At 40.5% G+C, this 16,443-nt stretch overlaps 3 protein-coding genes and 1 non-coding gene across 4 annotated transcripts in view; 1 reads left to right on the forward strand and 3 right to left on the reverse strand.

Moving 5' to 3' along the window:
* Positions 1-301: 301 nt before the first annotated feature.
* On the reverse strand, positions 302-373 carry trnap-agg (transfer RNA proline (anticodon AGG)). Its single transcript has one exon. It is a non-coding gene; the product is annotated as a tRNA-Pro (tRNA).
* A 1,510-nt stretch (positions 374-1,883) lies between these two features.
* setd6 (SET domain containing 6, protein lysine methyltransferase) overlaps positions 1,884-16,443 on the forward strand; it is a 17,444-nt gene continuing 2,884 nt past the window's right edge. Inside the window, 4 exon segments of the mRNA XM_010782523.1 lie at positions 1,884-1,967; positions 2,201-2,281; positions 2,406-2,550; positions 2,629-2,770. Of these exon segments, the coding sequence (XP_010780825.1) occupies positions 2,219-2,281; positions 2,406-2,550; positions 2,629-2,770 (350 nt within the window). The 5' untranslated portion in view covers positions 1,884-1,967; positions 2,201-2,218.
* On the reverse strand, positions 4,659-6,035 carry LOC104955242 (myosin-13-like). The gene is made up of 6 exons (XM_010782522.1): positions 5,974-6,035; positions 5,820-5,854; positions 5,293-5,514; positions 5,055-5,198; positions 4,785-4,941; positions 4,659-4,690 (listed from the first exon to the last, which is right to left on the reverse strand). The coding sequence occupies exons 3-6, from the start codon at positions 5,497-5,499 to the stop codon at positions 4,659-4,661; spliced, it is 540 nt and encodes a 179-aa protein (XP_010780824.1). The 5' UTR covers positions 5,500-5,514; positions 5,820-5,854; positions 5,974-6,035.
* On the reverse strand, positions 7,389-9,596 carry LOC104955241 (myosin heavy chain, fast skeletal muscle-like; the record flags this gene model as incomplete). Its single annotated transcript, XM_010782521.1, is given in 9 exon segments — positions 7,389-7,484; positions 7,692-7,823; positions 7,978-8,073; positions 8,173-8,277; positions 8,365-8,535; positions 8,623-8,748; positions 8,860-9,063; positions 9,153-9,461; positions 9,561-9,596. Coding segments are annotated over 9 exon segments (1,200 nt in total), but the record flags the coding sequence as incomplete, so codon positions are not given.

Genomic DNA, 16,443 nt, shown 5'->3' on the forward strand with positions numbered 1-16,443 from the left:
ACTATAGCGACAGCAGGAAACAAACAAAGTCGCTGAGAGGCTGAGGCCGGGCCTGTTTGCTATTGTGTGACACGCTACAAAAAAGTACTTGCTGAGATCAAAAACTCTGTTGAAAAATAATGTAGTTTAATGAAAACTGGGATGATCAAATTATTTTCAATTCGTCCCAAATGACAATTTATATTTAACACATTGTTATTTCTTGTGTAGGTTGCATCAAATCTATCTATATATATCAAACTGTTGGCTATGTCCTTTGCATCATAGCTCTTGTGACTTTGAACTCCAGAGTTTAAAAGAAGGGCTCGTCCGGGATTTGAACCCGGGACCTCTCGCACCCTAAGCGAGAATCATACCCCTAGACCAACGAACCTTCTGCATGAAGAAAAGAATGAAGATGAAAACCTCAACCCTTCACTCCGCCAGACATGCAGTATAACTTATTTCTGCTGATGTGGCAGCTGGAAGACCCACGATGTATTTGGTGAAAGAGCACCCTCTGCAGCACAGCATTTTAAAACCTATTCAGCATGTTTTCCTCTCAGCTTTCACAGCTTTCTCAAATAGAGCTGTGCTTCATCTTTTATTTTGTTTTGGCCAACTAACATTGACATCTGCATGGATATATTTAAATGCAAGACAATTTACCAAATTCTTATGCTGTTAATGTTTTATGTGTTCTCCATTCAAATTAAGCCAATGCATATCATAAGGAGGCATGTTAAAGGTAGGGCACATTTTGTTTAAGAGTCTGGAACACCTTTGAGGAGGAAGTCAGAGCCATTTTTAGCTTTGCCTGTCCTTTTCATAAAGTCTCATCATAAATGAAAGTGTTCAATACATTCTACTTGAATACTGTATGCACTTATGTAAATATACAAACTATGTGCATGCCTTTTATATAATAGTGTCCTATTTGTATTGGTCTCATTCCTGTAACAATGTAAATTTCCCCTCTGCGGGATGAATTAGGAATTCTGATTCAGATCTGATTGGAATACACTGAATACTGTAAATGAAGAATTTATTGTGAGAGCTCTAATGTCTAAGTGCCTTTGTATTTTCTGAGAGCTGCATACTTATTTTAAACTTGAGGGCAGTTTAGTTCTCTCTGTTTGTGCAATTGACATCTGACAATACTTGTTAAAAAAAAATATGTAACTGACTGTGTGCCATCAGAATTAGTAAAGTACGTCAAAATACAGGGCTTGTCCGGGATTTGAATCCGGGACCTCTCGCACCCACAGCGAGAATCATATCCCTAGAGTAGACCAACGAGCCAGTTGTTAGGGTCAACATCTGATGATGTCATGATGTGGCAGATTGTAGGTCAAATGCTCGTCTGACTAAACAGCACGCCCTTGTGGTCATTAGGTAACAGCAAATTATCACTTGAGACATTTCAGAACCAATAGTCATAACTATGATGTAAACATTTTATAAATGAACAATATCAAATTGCATATCAAAGCAACATGTATTTGTACAGATATAGCCTACGGATACAGTTTACCTTTTAAACTAATCCAATTATTTTGGAATAGTCACAAATCATTACAATGCTTGTCCTTGTTCATGATGGTTCCTACCAATTGTCATATTATACTAACTTCCCCATTAAAACAATGGTGTAAAAACTATTCTGTTTACCTGTCATGTCATGTAAATTAATTGCCTGCAAGTCACCTTTCGGGTCTTACCTTAACCCACGCTTTCTTCACTGTCCGCATGGCGCAGGCGCATGTGCCAGTAGCTTTCTGCTAATTCACTAGCAGGACCAGTGCTTACCAAGTACTCGGTTTTGAACTATATATTAATACGATGGCAACTGGAGCCAAACGACCCAAGGTTACGATTTAATAATTTCAAACCAAAAAACAAAGATGATTAATCTTGGGCTGTTTGTACATGTGTGTTTGTTTAACTGTAGAACTTAGATATCATACAACGTAGAGCAAGCTTCACGTGTGAGTAACGTTAGCTGCTTCAGGTTCATGTTGTGTTTTCTATTCATAATGTTATGTATGGTGAATGGACTTAACATAACGTTATCTAGCCATAGTTATTAACGCAGTTACAATGTTTAGTTGGTGCGGTAGAGATGACTGTCACTGTATGAAGTAAAACTAAAAGCACCGTATCACTAGGTCACGCATACCTGCTCATATTGATAACTCAAGATGTATCCATGCGCTGACAGGTGGATTACGGTTCAGAGATGAATCCGCTGCAGAACTTTTTACAGTGGTGCAACACAGTTGGCCTGAGGCTCAGCCATAAGGTATGTTGAAGCTCTGGAGCCAACTGACAGTCAGGCAAACTATATGATCCGTTTAATTCCCTGATTTTTCTTTTCTTCATATTATCTACATTGGCAAGGTGTTTTAGCATCTCTCTCTGTGTAGGTGTGTGTGAGTAAAGAGGGAACAGTGGCAGATTATGGGATGCTGGCTAAAGACAACATAGAGGAGGGGGAGGTTTTATTCACCATCCCCAGATCAGCTGTTCTCCACCAGGGAACAACCAAGGTTTCTGCCATGCTGGAGAAAGGTGATATATAATTACAAAGAGGCTTTCCCAGGATTGAAGCGCCTCTCTGTTTGTAACCCCTTCTCTTACCCTTCACAGAAAAGTCATCTCTGGAGAGCTCGTCGGGCTGGGTTCCCCTGCTGCTGGCTCTGCTGTATGAATATACATCTTCACAGTCCCAATGGAAACCCTACCTGTCTCTGTGGGCCAACTTCAAGACACTGGACCACCCCATGTTCTGGTAAAAATAACTCTTATACAGTTGTAAGAAAAAGTATGTGAACCCTTTGGAATTACCTGGATTTCTGCATAAGTTGGTCATAAAATGGAGGAAGCCACTGCTGTCCAGAAAACTCTGCACGTTTGAAGTTTGCAAAAGAGCACCTGGATGTTCCACAGCACTACTGGCAAAATATTCTGTGGACAGATGAAACCAAAGTTGAGTTGTTTGGAAGGAACACACAACGCTATGTGTGGAGAAAAAAAGGCACAGCACACCAACATCAAAACCTCATCCCAACTGTGAAGTATGGTGGAGGGAGCATCATGGTTTGGGGCTGCTTTGCTGCCTCAGGGCCTGGAGAGATTGCCATCATCGACGGAAAAATGAATTCTCAAGTTTATCAAGACATTTTGCTGGAGAACTTAAGGCCATCTGTCCACCAATTGAAGCTCAACAGAAGATGGGTGATGCAACAGGACAACGACCCAAAGCACAGAAGTAAATCAACAACAGAATGGCTTCAACAGAAGAAAATAGGCCTTCTGGAGTGGCCCAGTCAGAGTCCTGACCTCAACCCAATTGAGATGCTGTGGCATGACCTCAAGAGAGCGATTCACACCAGACATCCCAAGAATATTGCTGAACTGAAACAGTTTTGTAAAGAGGAATGGTCCAAAATTCCTCCTGACCGTTGTGCAGGTCTGATATGCAAATATAGGAAATGTTTGGTTGAGGTTATTGCTGCCAAAGGAGGGTCAACCAGTTATTAAATCCAAGGGTTCACTTTTTCCACCCTGCACTGTGAATGTTTACATGGTGTGTTCAATTAAAACATAAAAACATATAATTGTTTGTGTGGTTTTAGCTTAAGCAGACTGTGTTTGTCTATTGTTGTGACTTAGATGAAGATCAGAACACATTTTATGACCAATTTATGCAGAAATCCAGGTAGTTCCAAAGGGTTCACATACTGTATTTCGTAAGGCTACATTTTGGCATTCATGTACTGTATATGACATGTCTGATCTTTTTCTCACTAGGATGCACAACTGCACCTTGATGGGACTTCAAGGAGCAAGCTGCTATGGTGGATCGTAGAAACGGTCTTATGATGGCTGAAATTGAGGAACTTAGTGCTGCTCTGGAACAGACAGAGAGAAGTCACACAATTGCTGAGCAAGAGCTGGTTGATGCCAGTGAGCGTGTTGGATTTCTGCACTCTCAGGTGAACAAACCTAATCATTTGTTTCAATATTTCAAGAATCAAATACAATTTCAAATAACATGAATATTAGGCATGTGTTGACTTAGGAGGCTAAATATGTTTACCTTTTAGAACACAAGCCTTGTGAACACCAAGAAGAAGCTTGAGACAGACCTGGTCCAGATCCAGGGTGAAGTGGATGACATTGTTCAGGAAGCAAGGAATGCAGAGGAGAAGGCTAAGAAGGCCATCACTGATGTAGGTTTCAATGTCATGTGTTCTTGCTTTAACTATAAATGTTTTTCCTTGGTATGTCTAGTTAACATGTTATGCTGTCTCCTCTACAGGAGACAGCATAACATGTTAACTAGACATACCAAGGAAAAACATTTATAGTTAAAGCAAGAACACATGACATTGAAACCTACATCAGTGATGGCCTTCTNACTTACGTTAGTAATAGTATGCTATACGTAAGTTATTACGTCCTGAATCATCATCATCATCATAGAGTAACATACCTTTGATGTGTCCCTCTTGGGTCCAGAAACTGAGATCGTTGCAAAGTACTGGATGACACGCTTGGTGTTCACAGTCTTTCCAGCACCAGATTCTCCACTAGGTATAGACAGAGGTCATTAAGAACTTGACCAATATGTTTGATTAATCTTAATTTAAAAAACAATTGTAAATGTTACAAACTTACGTGATCAAGACGGACTGGTTTTCCCTATCTGTAAAAGTGAAAAAAACATAAACCAATCAAGTACATGTTAAAAACATAAACCCTATATACTGATGCGTTCTAAATTAGTGGTAATGACTTACCAGTAGCCATGAACTGATAAGCGTTGTCAGAGACAGAGAAGATGTGGGGTGGAGCCTCCATACGCTTCTTGCCTCTGTAGGCATTTACACATTCAGAATCGTATACTGGGAGCCACTTGTAGGGGTTCACAGTGGCACAGAACAACCCAGAGTAGGTCTAAAAGATATCATAGAGAATTAAAATGTAACATTCCTATATATATATATATATGTATATATCTATAGCAATATCCAATATTTTTCTTATTCTCATTAGACAAATTTACTCACGTAGATCATCCATGCTGCATAACGCTCTTTGAGGTTATACAGCACAGAGGCTTCATTGAGATGGGTCATCATGGCCATGTCCTCAATCTTGTCATACTTGGGAGGGTTCATTGGATACACATCACACTCTTTCATTACCTTCTCCTAGAACAGGAAATGTTTCACAATTAGATCCAATCATTTTACATTCCTAGTTCTCTCTGGCTTCCCACTTTAACTCTGAGTTTGTGATACAAACCTCCTGAGTGGTCAAGACTTTGACAGTGACTTTGTCCCCATCTTTCTTGAGGATTGATCCCTTCAAGTACAGCTCCTTGGTATCAGCCACATAGCAGGCACTCTTGGCATCAAAAGGTGCGCTTTGAGCTTCAATTCTTTCCCTCTCTGGCTTACGAAGGTAAATGGCAGCTTTGCCATAAGTGGCCATCTCTGCGTCTGTACTCATTGTGCCGGCTGATTTCTGTTGGATGATTACAAATGAATTGCAACTTAGACCTATGTTCATTAGATTGCACATGTTATTCAACATCATTTGAACTTAAAATAATGCAGATAAATATCTACAAATTTGCATGTAAACATTATCTCTGTATTGTTACAGGTTCGCTTTAATTTCACTCAAAGTCCGTTTCAGACTTGGTTTTAACTAAGAGTATATACTAACATATTCTTGATGATTTGTAAACGTTTCAATTAATTACAGCAGACATTAAATGAAGAATAAATAATTTGCACATGTATTAAACACTTAAAAGTTTTCCTTACCTAACCCCCTCTCCTTCAACAGTATTGAATCAATCCTGTTCAAAACAGTTTTTAGTTGTTAGAGAAGGTAAAACAAGACTCACTCAACAAATATTTCTATAACAACAAAATAATTGATGAAAAACATATTCAAATAATTTCAAGCTTAAATTACCCCAAGTAGGAAAACAGAAGAGGCTGTTGCTGCTACCCTCTATCGTGTCCCCCAGTGTCTTTTATATTGAATACAATTTGATGACACAGTAAAAGTTAAATGTGGCATACACCAAATGTGGTATGGCAGACTGGGGTTGTTACATATCATCTGATGTGTCAGGTTTCAGTAAGTATGGTCAGGTCTTTTCTTTAAGTTTATTTAAAGCTCTTGAACTTCCTCTTCATTTTTTTAAAGGTATATTCCTTTTAAATGAATTTCTATTACCTTAAACTGCTTCTTTAATTTGATTAATTAAACCATAATTTATATTTTGGTAACATAACAATTAACAGTTTTATAGTATAACTTGTATAATGTTTTTTATTTTACAGAATCCTTTTGTGATCATACAATTTAAACAAATATTAAATCAATGTCCTGGATTACTACAGTAAAACTAGGTTTAATTTTATTGAAAGATGGATTTTTAGGTTTTGTTGCATAATGAGAAAAATAATCAGTAAGACATTCTCACTATCAATAATCAATCAACTTGAAACAATAATTAAACAAAGATACTACATAAAACGTCTCTCTCTTTCAGAATCTTTCAAACTTTACATTGTGCAGCTTCACATGAAAGGTTTCTTGGATTTTTTTGACCATGATATTCATTATGCTCTTGCAAATTGTACATGTTGGGGTTAAAGTGACAATAGTCAACCTCTTTACCCTTCTCCTCAAACAGTCCCACCAACTAATCCTGACGGATCCAAAAGTACTCTCAGACTTAATAATGATTGGTATGTCTTAGGCTCTCCTTACCATTGCCTGTGCTATGGACCTATAAATACACATTGGAGGCATGCTTAAAAGCTTTGCTTTCCACAGGCCTCAATACTTACACATGGTAACATCGGATACATATGTTTTGGTCATTATTGATTTTAAATCATACCTCCACATCAGAAATGTATGCATCATGTGTGTTGCATGTAGCATACTGTAAGCCAGACATTCAAACAAAGATGGGATAATTTGTTATGCTTTGTCCTATATTTCCAAGCTTCACATTTGCCCTTTCTAGAAGCATATTAGATACTAGTGGAGCCTCGCAGCGGCGAAACCGTGCTGCGCCACACTAATTGCACCGCATAAGCGCATAGGTGCGCCGCCTTTTCGGCTCAGTTGAGGCTCCCTCCGCAAGATGAGGCCCCACGCAGTCTGCGTGATCGGCCTGTAGGGAGGGACGGGTCAGCCCACTGCACCTCGCGGGAGCGCGCTACAGCGTAAAGCGAACACTCGCAGTCATTTCAATGATTAGTACGGCAAAGATTGGCTTGGAAACGATATCATTTCCTTTTTGGCGGGCATGCATAACGCGGCATTACACCGGCACAGCATTCGCACTAATAAGAAAGACAATTCCATTAAAGATCAAAAACGTTTATTGTGGTATATTTCACATCATATTATATGATTAGAAACAGTCAATCCACTCAAGTGCTTTATTCAGCTGTTTCTTTTCCCTGTAAAAAAACAAAAACAAAATATATAAATACATAGAGTGTATATGCATAAACATTATAGGCTACTCTGCATACATCTGAATAATTTCTCTGTCATTCATTTCATAAAGATTTGGGCTATATTTGTCCTGTCAAGACTTAAGTAAGACATTAAGAGTTATTTAATTTAATTTTCATTCATAAAAGCTGAAATGTCTTTATAGTTACCTTGCCAGAGTCACGGCTCTTTGCTCTCAGTTTGTTGACCTGGGACTCTGCAATGTCAGCACGCTCCTCAGCCTCCTCCAGCTCATTTTGAACCTTCCTGCACTTGGACAGATGAGTATTGGCTTGTTCCTCCTGGAATAAGAGATACATAGTTTAAGGTACAGAAACCTTCAAACACTTTAAAATATAATATAAGAATGTGATGGTAATCTTAACAATCAGCAAGATTTGCTGGTGAAAATAAATCTGACATATCTACACAAAGAACGGTATATATTGTCCTTACCGCATCCTCAGCCTGCCTCTTGTAGGCCTTCACCTTCAGCTGCAATTTGTCAACCAGATCCTGCAGCCTGGCAACATTTTTCTTGTCCTCCTCAGTCTGTGAAAGACAGGTAAGATTTGCACGTTTCAATATTTTAATAGGTTAGTATATTAGAGTAATTGGTACTGTACATGTTAACTATGAAAGTGACTTTACCTGATAGGTGAGCTCCTTAACTCTCCTCTCATATTTGCGGACACCTTTAACAGCATCTACTCCACGTCTCTGTTCAGCCTCAACCTCTGCCTCCAGTTCTCGCACCTTTTGAATAAAAGTAAAAAATTAATTATACTGTTTTTTCCCCAAAAGTCTAGCTATAGCTGTGTAACCCTTATAATCATATCCTACCCTAGACTCAAGTTTCTGGAGCTGCTTCTTGCCACCCTTCATGGCCAGGTTCTCAGCCTCATCCAGACGGTGCTGCAGGTCCTTAACAGCAACCTCCAGGTTCTTCTTCATCCTCTCAAGATGAGCACTAGTATCTTGCTCCTTCTTCAGCTCCTCAGCCATCATAGCAGCCTACAGGAGACAGCATAACATGTTAACTAGACATACCAAGGAAAAACATTTATAGTTAAAGCAAGAACACATGACATTGAAACCTACATCAGTGATGGCCTTCTTAGCCTTCTCCTCTGCATTCCTTGCTTCCTGAACAATGTCATCCACTTCACCCTGGATCTGGACCAGGTCTGTCTCAAGCTTCTTCTTGGTGTTCACAAGGTTTGTGTTCTAAAAAGTAAACATATTTAGCCTCCTAAGTCAACGCCTGTCTAATATTCACAATATTAAAGATCTTATTAGATTCTTGAATTATTGAAACAAATGATTAGGTTTTTTCACCTGAGAGTGCAGAAGTCCAACACGCTCACTGGCATCAACCAGCTCTTGCTCAGCAATTTTGCGACTTCTCTCTGTCTGTTCCAGAGCAGCTCTAAGTTCCTCAATTTCAGCCATCATAAGACCGTTTCTACGCTCAACCATAGCAGCCTGCTCCTTGAAGTCCTCCTGGGCTCTGAGAGCATCATCAAGGTGCAGTTGTGCATCCTAGTGAGAAAAAGATCAGACATATACATGAATGCCAAAAATGTAGCCCAATCTACCATAGTTGGAAAAACAAATGTTCCTTTCAATACCTTCAGCTGTGCCTGCACATTCCTCAGCTGCTTCTGGGACTCAGAAGCCTGGCGGTTGGCATGGCTGAGCTGAATCTCCATCTCATTCAGATCTCCCTCCATCTTCTTCTTGATTCTCAGGGCATCGTTCCTGCTCCTGACCTCAGAATCCAGAGTGCTCTGCATGGAGTCAATCACTCTCTGACTGTTCCTCTTGATCTGTTCCATCTCTTCATCTTTCTCTGCCAGCTTCCTGTCCACCTCACCCTTAATCTGGTTGAGCTCCAGCTGGACACGAAGGATCTTAGACTCTTCATGTTCCAGAGTTCCCTAATGAAATCAAACAATTAAACACTCATCTTTACCTTCAAACACTGATATATGTGTCAATTATTTGTAATTTTATAAACTCCCAGGAAAAATAAATACCTCAGCCTCTTCAAGAGCTGTCTGGATCTCAGTCTTCTGAGGGGTACACATCGTAGCCCATTCGTATTGACACGGCTGTCGTAACTATTTTCACCTCGGACTTCGTCCCTCCCTCTCCCAAAACTTGAGAGTTGTATAAATTTATAGCCTGAACACTTTGTTTACGTTGTAGTTGTGGTTCGACGAAGAAGTCTTGTAAGGCGGAACTCCGTTATACGGCAGAAACACAGAAAACTTGTGGGCTCTACGATAACGGATGAGGAAGGTCGTGAAGATCTTCGCTTCGTACTCCGTAGTCATGTTCCCTCTGGCCACGACTACGAAGTGGGTACCATTGAGCTTCAAGTTCCGTTGTCGTCGCATCTGCCTCGTCCGAGCTCGGACTACCGTGTCTGCCCACTTCCATAAATTAGAATCGAGTTTCGCATCTCGATCCGTTGTTGTAACCCATGGATATGTACTATTGGTACACACGAAGATGTTTAGTATAGCTACCTGTGGATTAGACTAATAATATCTTATACGATCGTTCTCGAGTCGGAATAGAACGACCCAGACTGAGCGACTGTAGCGACTGTCCCAGACACGATAGGATCTCACTTTCCCAGCCTTTGACTCTACAGTGGTCCTTGTTTGTCAGTGGAGTCCATTTGTTAAGTATAGTTATAAGTTGGAACATGGTAAATTTTTCTATTTTTTACATCATTGTCTCAAGTAAGCCTTTGTTCTTCTGCGTTATAGCAACCGCATAAGGGAAATAGTACTCATAGGGATATACGAATTATGTTTAAGGTTCAGTTCCCGCTGTAGAGACTACGAGTTAAAAATTATGAGACTTTACAACACAGTACAAGAAATATTCCATTTTTTTGACAAATATAGCAGTGGCGGAATGACCAAAAGAAATTGCCACGTAGCTTGAGTCACCGGACGGGACCGGTTCAGGTAGATACTCTTCTACAAAAACGACCTACGCAGTAGGCATAGTGGGTCGAAGACTCCTGGGTGGTTGTTCGGATCTGTCATGATATAACAGCCACACACCTATAGACGACCGAAGACTTTGAAACTACATTCGGACTCAAGGTTGTTAGATGTCGTCAACGTGTGAAAGTTATTTGAGTACGTACGATAAACGGACATTGCGTATATTTCTCCTATACAGGATAAGACGGCAAGGTTATGTACCTCGCATGACACGTAGTTGAATGGTTACTCTTTGACGTTGTCAAGAAGTTGGTGTGGTACAAGCAGACTCGCTCCTCATGTCTCTCCCATAATAGTGCTGTAGCCCTTCATGAGTATACTGAAACAACCTATTACTCTGGCGGTACCGATAACTGACACTTCTCTCGTATAAATGAATAAAACTAGTATATGTATACATGTGTCAAAAAACATTAACAATACTTTTACTGTATGGAAGAAAGTTGAAAATTCGGGTACCCGGTATATGAGGTATGTGATACTTCTCCTAGACAAGGGTTTGTCTGTGTATAGTAGTTCTGTCGAACATACTGGTCGTAGACCCTTTTGTTTCGTAATACTCTTCGTCGCATTTCCCGTTTCGTGTACTTCGGTGACAGAGGTACCTACGTGATACTGTCCTGATATATGTTCAATCTGATGGTGTGAGAGTACCGTACCCTGAACCGTTCTTATCCGGGACTACTGAGCTAGTAAGGACTATGTATCAGGTATGTCCACCGATGACCTATGACCGACAAGTGTTATGTGTCTGCACTCTTCTTATATGTCTATTTTTATTTGTCCTTTGTGTAACAATGCTGGTCTCTATTGTGATATGAAAAATTATTAGTTTCATATATTTTTTATTATCTGTTTTAAATAATTATATATAATTGTAGTAGTTGTGAGGGGTTTTTTTTGATCATAATAATGTATCGTTATTAGTATACACGTATATGTTATTTGTTCTTTTAGTTGGTCTCCGACCATTTCCCTCCGTTCTGGCTTCGCTCTCTGTCTTATGATTCCTGTCTGTACACAGGAGTTGCAAGTCCCCATGTCGAAGAGTTTTAGTTTTAGATTAACGAGAGAAAAATTTGTTTAGAGTTTTAACACCGTAAAGTACTGTACTCTGTGGTAATTACCTATGGTCTCTTGAGACCCGGTCGGACTACTATTGACTCCTCGTGGGTAGGAGTGAAACAACGCGGACAGACTAAGGGTTACTCAGTGTGCGTAGGTCCCTTAGTCTCCTTATATTCACACACTTTCAGAATTACTAACCCAATCCAAACAAACGAACTTAATCAAAACATACCGAAGTAATTCTGTGAATGGATTAGTAATTTTAGTAATGGAATACTTTTACATAAAAAAATGTCCTGACTACCTCGTGAAGGACCAATAGGTGGTGAGTCACATTACCACATTGACCTCCCATAATCTAGACGTCTTTTCCAAGGGTCGGTCCTAGGAGATACGACTGAAGTTCGTCTCCAGTAGTCAGCTTATACATCTATCCAAGTAAAAACTTCGTCTAATTAAGTTTACATTACGAGGGTGACTGGTATTTGGGAAACGTATTTCTATGTTCCACGACTTAGGGTCACGATTAGGGACTTCCCAGTCAAAGTACCTGTGTGTTCTTCACGAAGTCTCTTCGACTAACCAAAGTCAACTACAAGGGAGTGACTGCTCATATTAACCTTGTGTGGTTCACATTCGTTGGAAGGGAATTGTATGATTGCTAAGTGAGAAGCTTACTTCAGTTCACCACAGTCAAATCACACAGACTAGTAAAGTATAAAATAGGTTGTACATATGGGATACTTGGAATCTTTGGTTTTGTTTTACTTTCGTTTATCCGTGTTTAACTTGAGAGAAATAAATTCTATAAACACGGTTCCTTTGTGTCTTCACTTTAATGAGCCGTGAGATTTTCTCTTTCTTCGGTGGTAACACCGTCCTGATATAAGTCAAGAGATATGTGAAAAAAAATGTAAAAGAAAACAAGTCCACAAGAAGTTTCCGACCGGACGACCCATCGGGAACTCCTCTACTCTCTCTGCTTTTTGAACGTAGAGGCCAGTTGGACTGAGGTCCGCGATACCGGGCAACCGATATAGTACCCTCTTTTCGCCATATTTCTAACTAACTGCATCTTCGTGCAACGATTTGTTGAGTAAGAGTAACCCTATAAACTCTTACAGTTTATATGTAGCAGATTTTTTCGGACTAAAGAAAAAACGTCCCTTTTCGATATATATGGTAGGTCATGTTCATAGGCGAGTAAGTACTTACACTTTTACCGGTACCTACTCCAGAGATGTCTTAATTCGGAGACCGGACGTCTCACGACTTTGACTCTCCTCGACCGTTATACTTCCTCTTGATACTGTTCTACTTTGACTGGACCGATGACGGGTCACCCCGCCCTCCCACCGGTTCGTTCATTCCTTGACCTCCTCTTCTACCAAAGGGGAAGACGTCCTCTTCTACTAGACTCAGACGTTATCGTAGACATTTCATGTTTTTGAATAGTCTGCTACTCTATTTAAACAAGGTACAAACAGGTTCAACTAACGGAGTAAATAATTAAAATTATTTTACCAATCCTCCTCTTTTCAGAGGAGTCTACGACTCCTCGGTCTACACTCCTGAATAGTTTCCATTCTAAGTCGTACCTGCCCATGTTGATGTTTCTTTGTTCACTGCTCTGACCCTCTACTTCTCTTTAGTTACGGATCGAGTGACGGCTTCTTTCTCTTTCGACCTCCTAACTTTACGGAGACTCGAGTTCTCCTATAACTACTGGACCTCGAATGGAACGGTTTCCACCTCTTCCTCCTTTGTAGCGTCGACTCTTGTTCCAAAGCCATTAGTTACTAAGACAGCATCCTATCACTCTAATATTAATCAAATAACGGAGTATTGTCAGAGGTCATTTAGAAAGAACGTGTAAATCACTTCTTGGACTGACTCCTCTCCTGAGAGTCCTACTCTCGTAGACGATTCGACTGGGTTGCCTTTTCTTTGGGAAGTCCTCAGGAGTATGTTCGTCTGAAACTAGCTGGATCCGTCTCCTTCTGTTTCATGTGATGACTGATTCCGGTTCTGGGTTCGAACTCTGTCGTCCACCCTGTACACTCAAATGTCAGTGCACTAAACCTTTTCGTTCTTAATTAGAACTTGTACTATTAATTTTACATGTGAAAACAATCGAACTCCCAAAGACCTCGTTCTCTTCTTCGAGCATACCTGACCTCTTCGGTTCTCTTTCGAAATCCCACCAGGAGTTTGCCGGGTCCTTAGAGCAGTACCTAGAACTCTTACTGTTCGTCGTCAGACTACCTCTTTCTAGTTTTTCATTGACAAAAAGACAACACGTGTTGTATGTAAAAAAATTTCTTCACAAGTTAACGTGACTTGAGTTACCTTATAGTTAAACAAAGTGTTCCTTCCTGAAACTTACGTCAGTCGGGAATCGTTGCTAAGACTCTACTCGTCAGAGACCCCACGAGTCGGTCTTCTTCTAGTTCCTCGAGTCCACTCTAAACAATGTTAATTGTTATGACCGTATGGTAACGGAATACACATTGAGTTTCACTTACTAAGGATTTTCTCTTTTGTTAGATGTTAAGTTGGTCGAGCATAAACTCTTGACCTTCTCCTCTAACTCGACTCGCACCGTCGAGCACGTTCCAACTCTTCGTCTCTCGATTGGAGAGGTGCCCTTGAACTCCTCTAGTCACCTTCTCCACCTCCTCCTACCTCCACGGTGGAGACGAGTCTAACTCTACCTCGTTCTTCGCACTCCGGACTCAAGGTCTTCAGGCAGCTACGAAGACTCCTCAGGTGAGACGGGCGTACTTCGTTGAGCCGACGACGGGAAGTTCTTCGTCGCGACTGTCCAACGACTAGACCCTCCTCGTCTAACTGTTGGAGGGTCGCACCAGTTCTTCGTTCGAACTCTTCCTTTTCCACCTTATGTTCTACCTTAACACTGGAGAGATCGTTGTCCTCTTACAACGATTCCGTTTTCCATGTGATCGTACAGTACGCAAGACTAATAAATATACAATGGTATCTTATACAAAGTAGTAAAGTTTAATAAAAATCTATTCTAAACTAGTAACTAGATAAATAACAAAAGGAGTAATCCCTTTAGAACTTTTCTACACGCGCATGGAACTCCTGGTTGAATCGATTGACTTCTGACCGTGTCCGGGCCGGGAGTTCTTACTACTTTTGCAGGCAGTTTAGTTGCTGTGTTAAGTGTCTTCGTGCAGAGGACTGGCTGTTTACCATAGATGTTGAAAATCAGTTACTAATCATCACATACAATAACTCTTTGTGTTTGATTACATAATACCTTTAAAAGTGTGTTCCACTCATGTCGGGCAGTTTTAACTTCTCTCGTCCTTCGAGAACGAGAGTCGAACTGGTCTCCGTTCGTCCGGGGTGTGTCGTCTAACTCCTTGACTTCTCTGTGGTAACTTCTCCTCCATTCCATTGTTTTGGTATTCTACCACACCATAGACCAGTTACCAACATTTAATCTATAAGCGACGTTTCCAGTTATTAACAGAATGTTGTCCGGTTCTTACGAACGGGCTACCGGAACGTAGTCGGGCGGTCTACTGACACTAGACGACTCCCTCGTCAACTTCTCCTCGTCCTCCGGGTCTCGACTCGACGTCGCACCTTACAGGGTTCCGGTTGTCACTCCACCGGTTACCTCTAGTTTTCACTTTGACTACGATAGAGTCGCGTGACTCCTCGAACTTCCTTATGTTCACTACTGTAAATTTGACAGTTTACCGGTCTTCACATCGTAAAAACATTTGTTGAGTGCTACCGACTAAAGAACATACTAACTGAACTTACAATTTGTTGTAACAGGATATATTTGTAAGTAAAAATTTGATGTTATAAGCTCTAACTTTCTGAAGGAAGACCAGACTAGATCTTATATTTTTTATACAAATTTTATCATAATAAAAATAATACTCGAAAGAAATGTCGTAATTTATGGAAGTAAAAGTTTGTCCTTTTCGAACGGGTCGCGGAAGTCCTCCGACTCCTTGTCTAAACTCCGTCACTTGAGATTTCACACGAAGAGAACTCTTTTGGTTTGTCTCCGAGGACTACTCCACCTCCTGGAGTACTACTACACCTTTCCCGGTTACCGGACGAGGGTTGCGACCTGTTTTTCGTCTCCTTGAAACCTGTTCCATTGTGTTAAATGACACAAATTCAGTTTTGGGGTGTTTGTTACTGTCCTTATAAATAAAGCGGGAGAATGCCACTTGTTATAGGTTTAATTGACATTACGAGTTAACATAATAAGTCCCCACAACCGTCTCACCTTTCGTCTTCATGCGTCTCCCAGTCAGGCGTCTCGAACTTCCCTCGTGTCTTCTACGAGCAAGAGGTCGTGACTCGATAAGTTCTACTTCTTGAAACTCCTCCGAGAACTAGTAGACGCCTGGTACTTCTTCACTTTTGTTCTTAGACGTTGCGACCTCCAAGATGTCATTACATTGTATTAACAAAAAAACTATAAATGTTAAAATTCGCAAGTTGTTATACTATTTTGTGGTACATAGAAAGACGTCTCCTCTAAGAGTCTAGACTGACTGTCTAACCACTCTGACCGTTTCTCGTAGGTACTCGACCTCGTCCTGGTTCTCGTCGGTCCNGTTCTTAATAATCTCTGTCTCTACCTAGTGGAGAATCTGGTGCTGGAAAGACTGTGAACACCAAGCGTGTCATCCAGTACTTTGCAACGATCTCAGTTTCTGGACCCAAGAGGGACACATCAAAGGTATGTTACTCTATGATGATGATGATGATTCAGGATTCTTTATCGTTAGAAGTTTTTTCAGGGATGAACAAATTAAGTCGTTTCCTG

This window comes from Notothenia coriiceps, unplaced genomic scaffold, assembly GCF_000735185.1.
Source record: "Notothenia coriiceps isolate Sejong01 unplaced genomic scaffold, NC01 NC01_scaffold00024667, whole genome shotgun sequence".
NCBI lineage: Eukaryota > Metazoa > Chordata > Actinopteri > Perciformes > Nototheniidae > Notothenia > Notothenia coriiceps.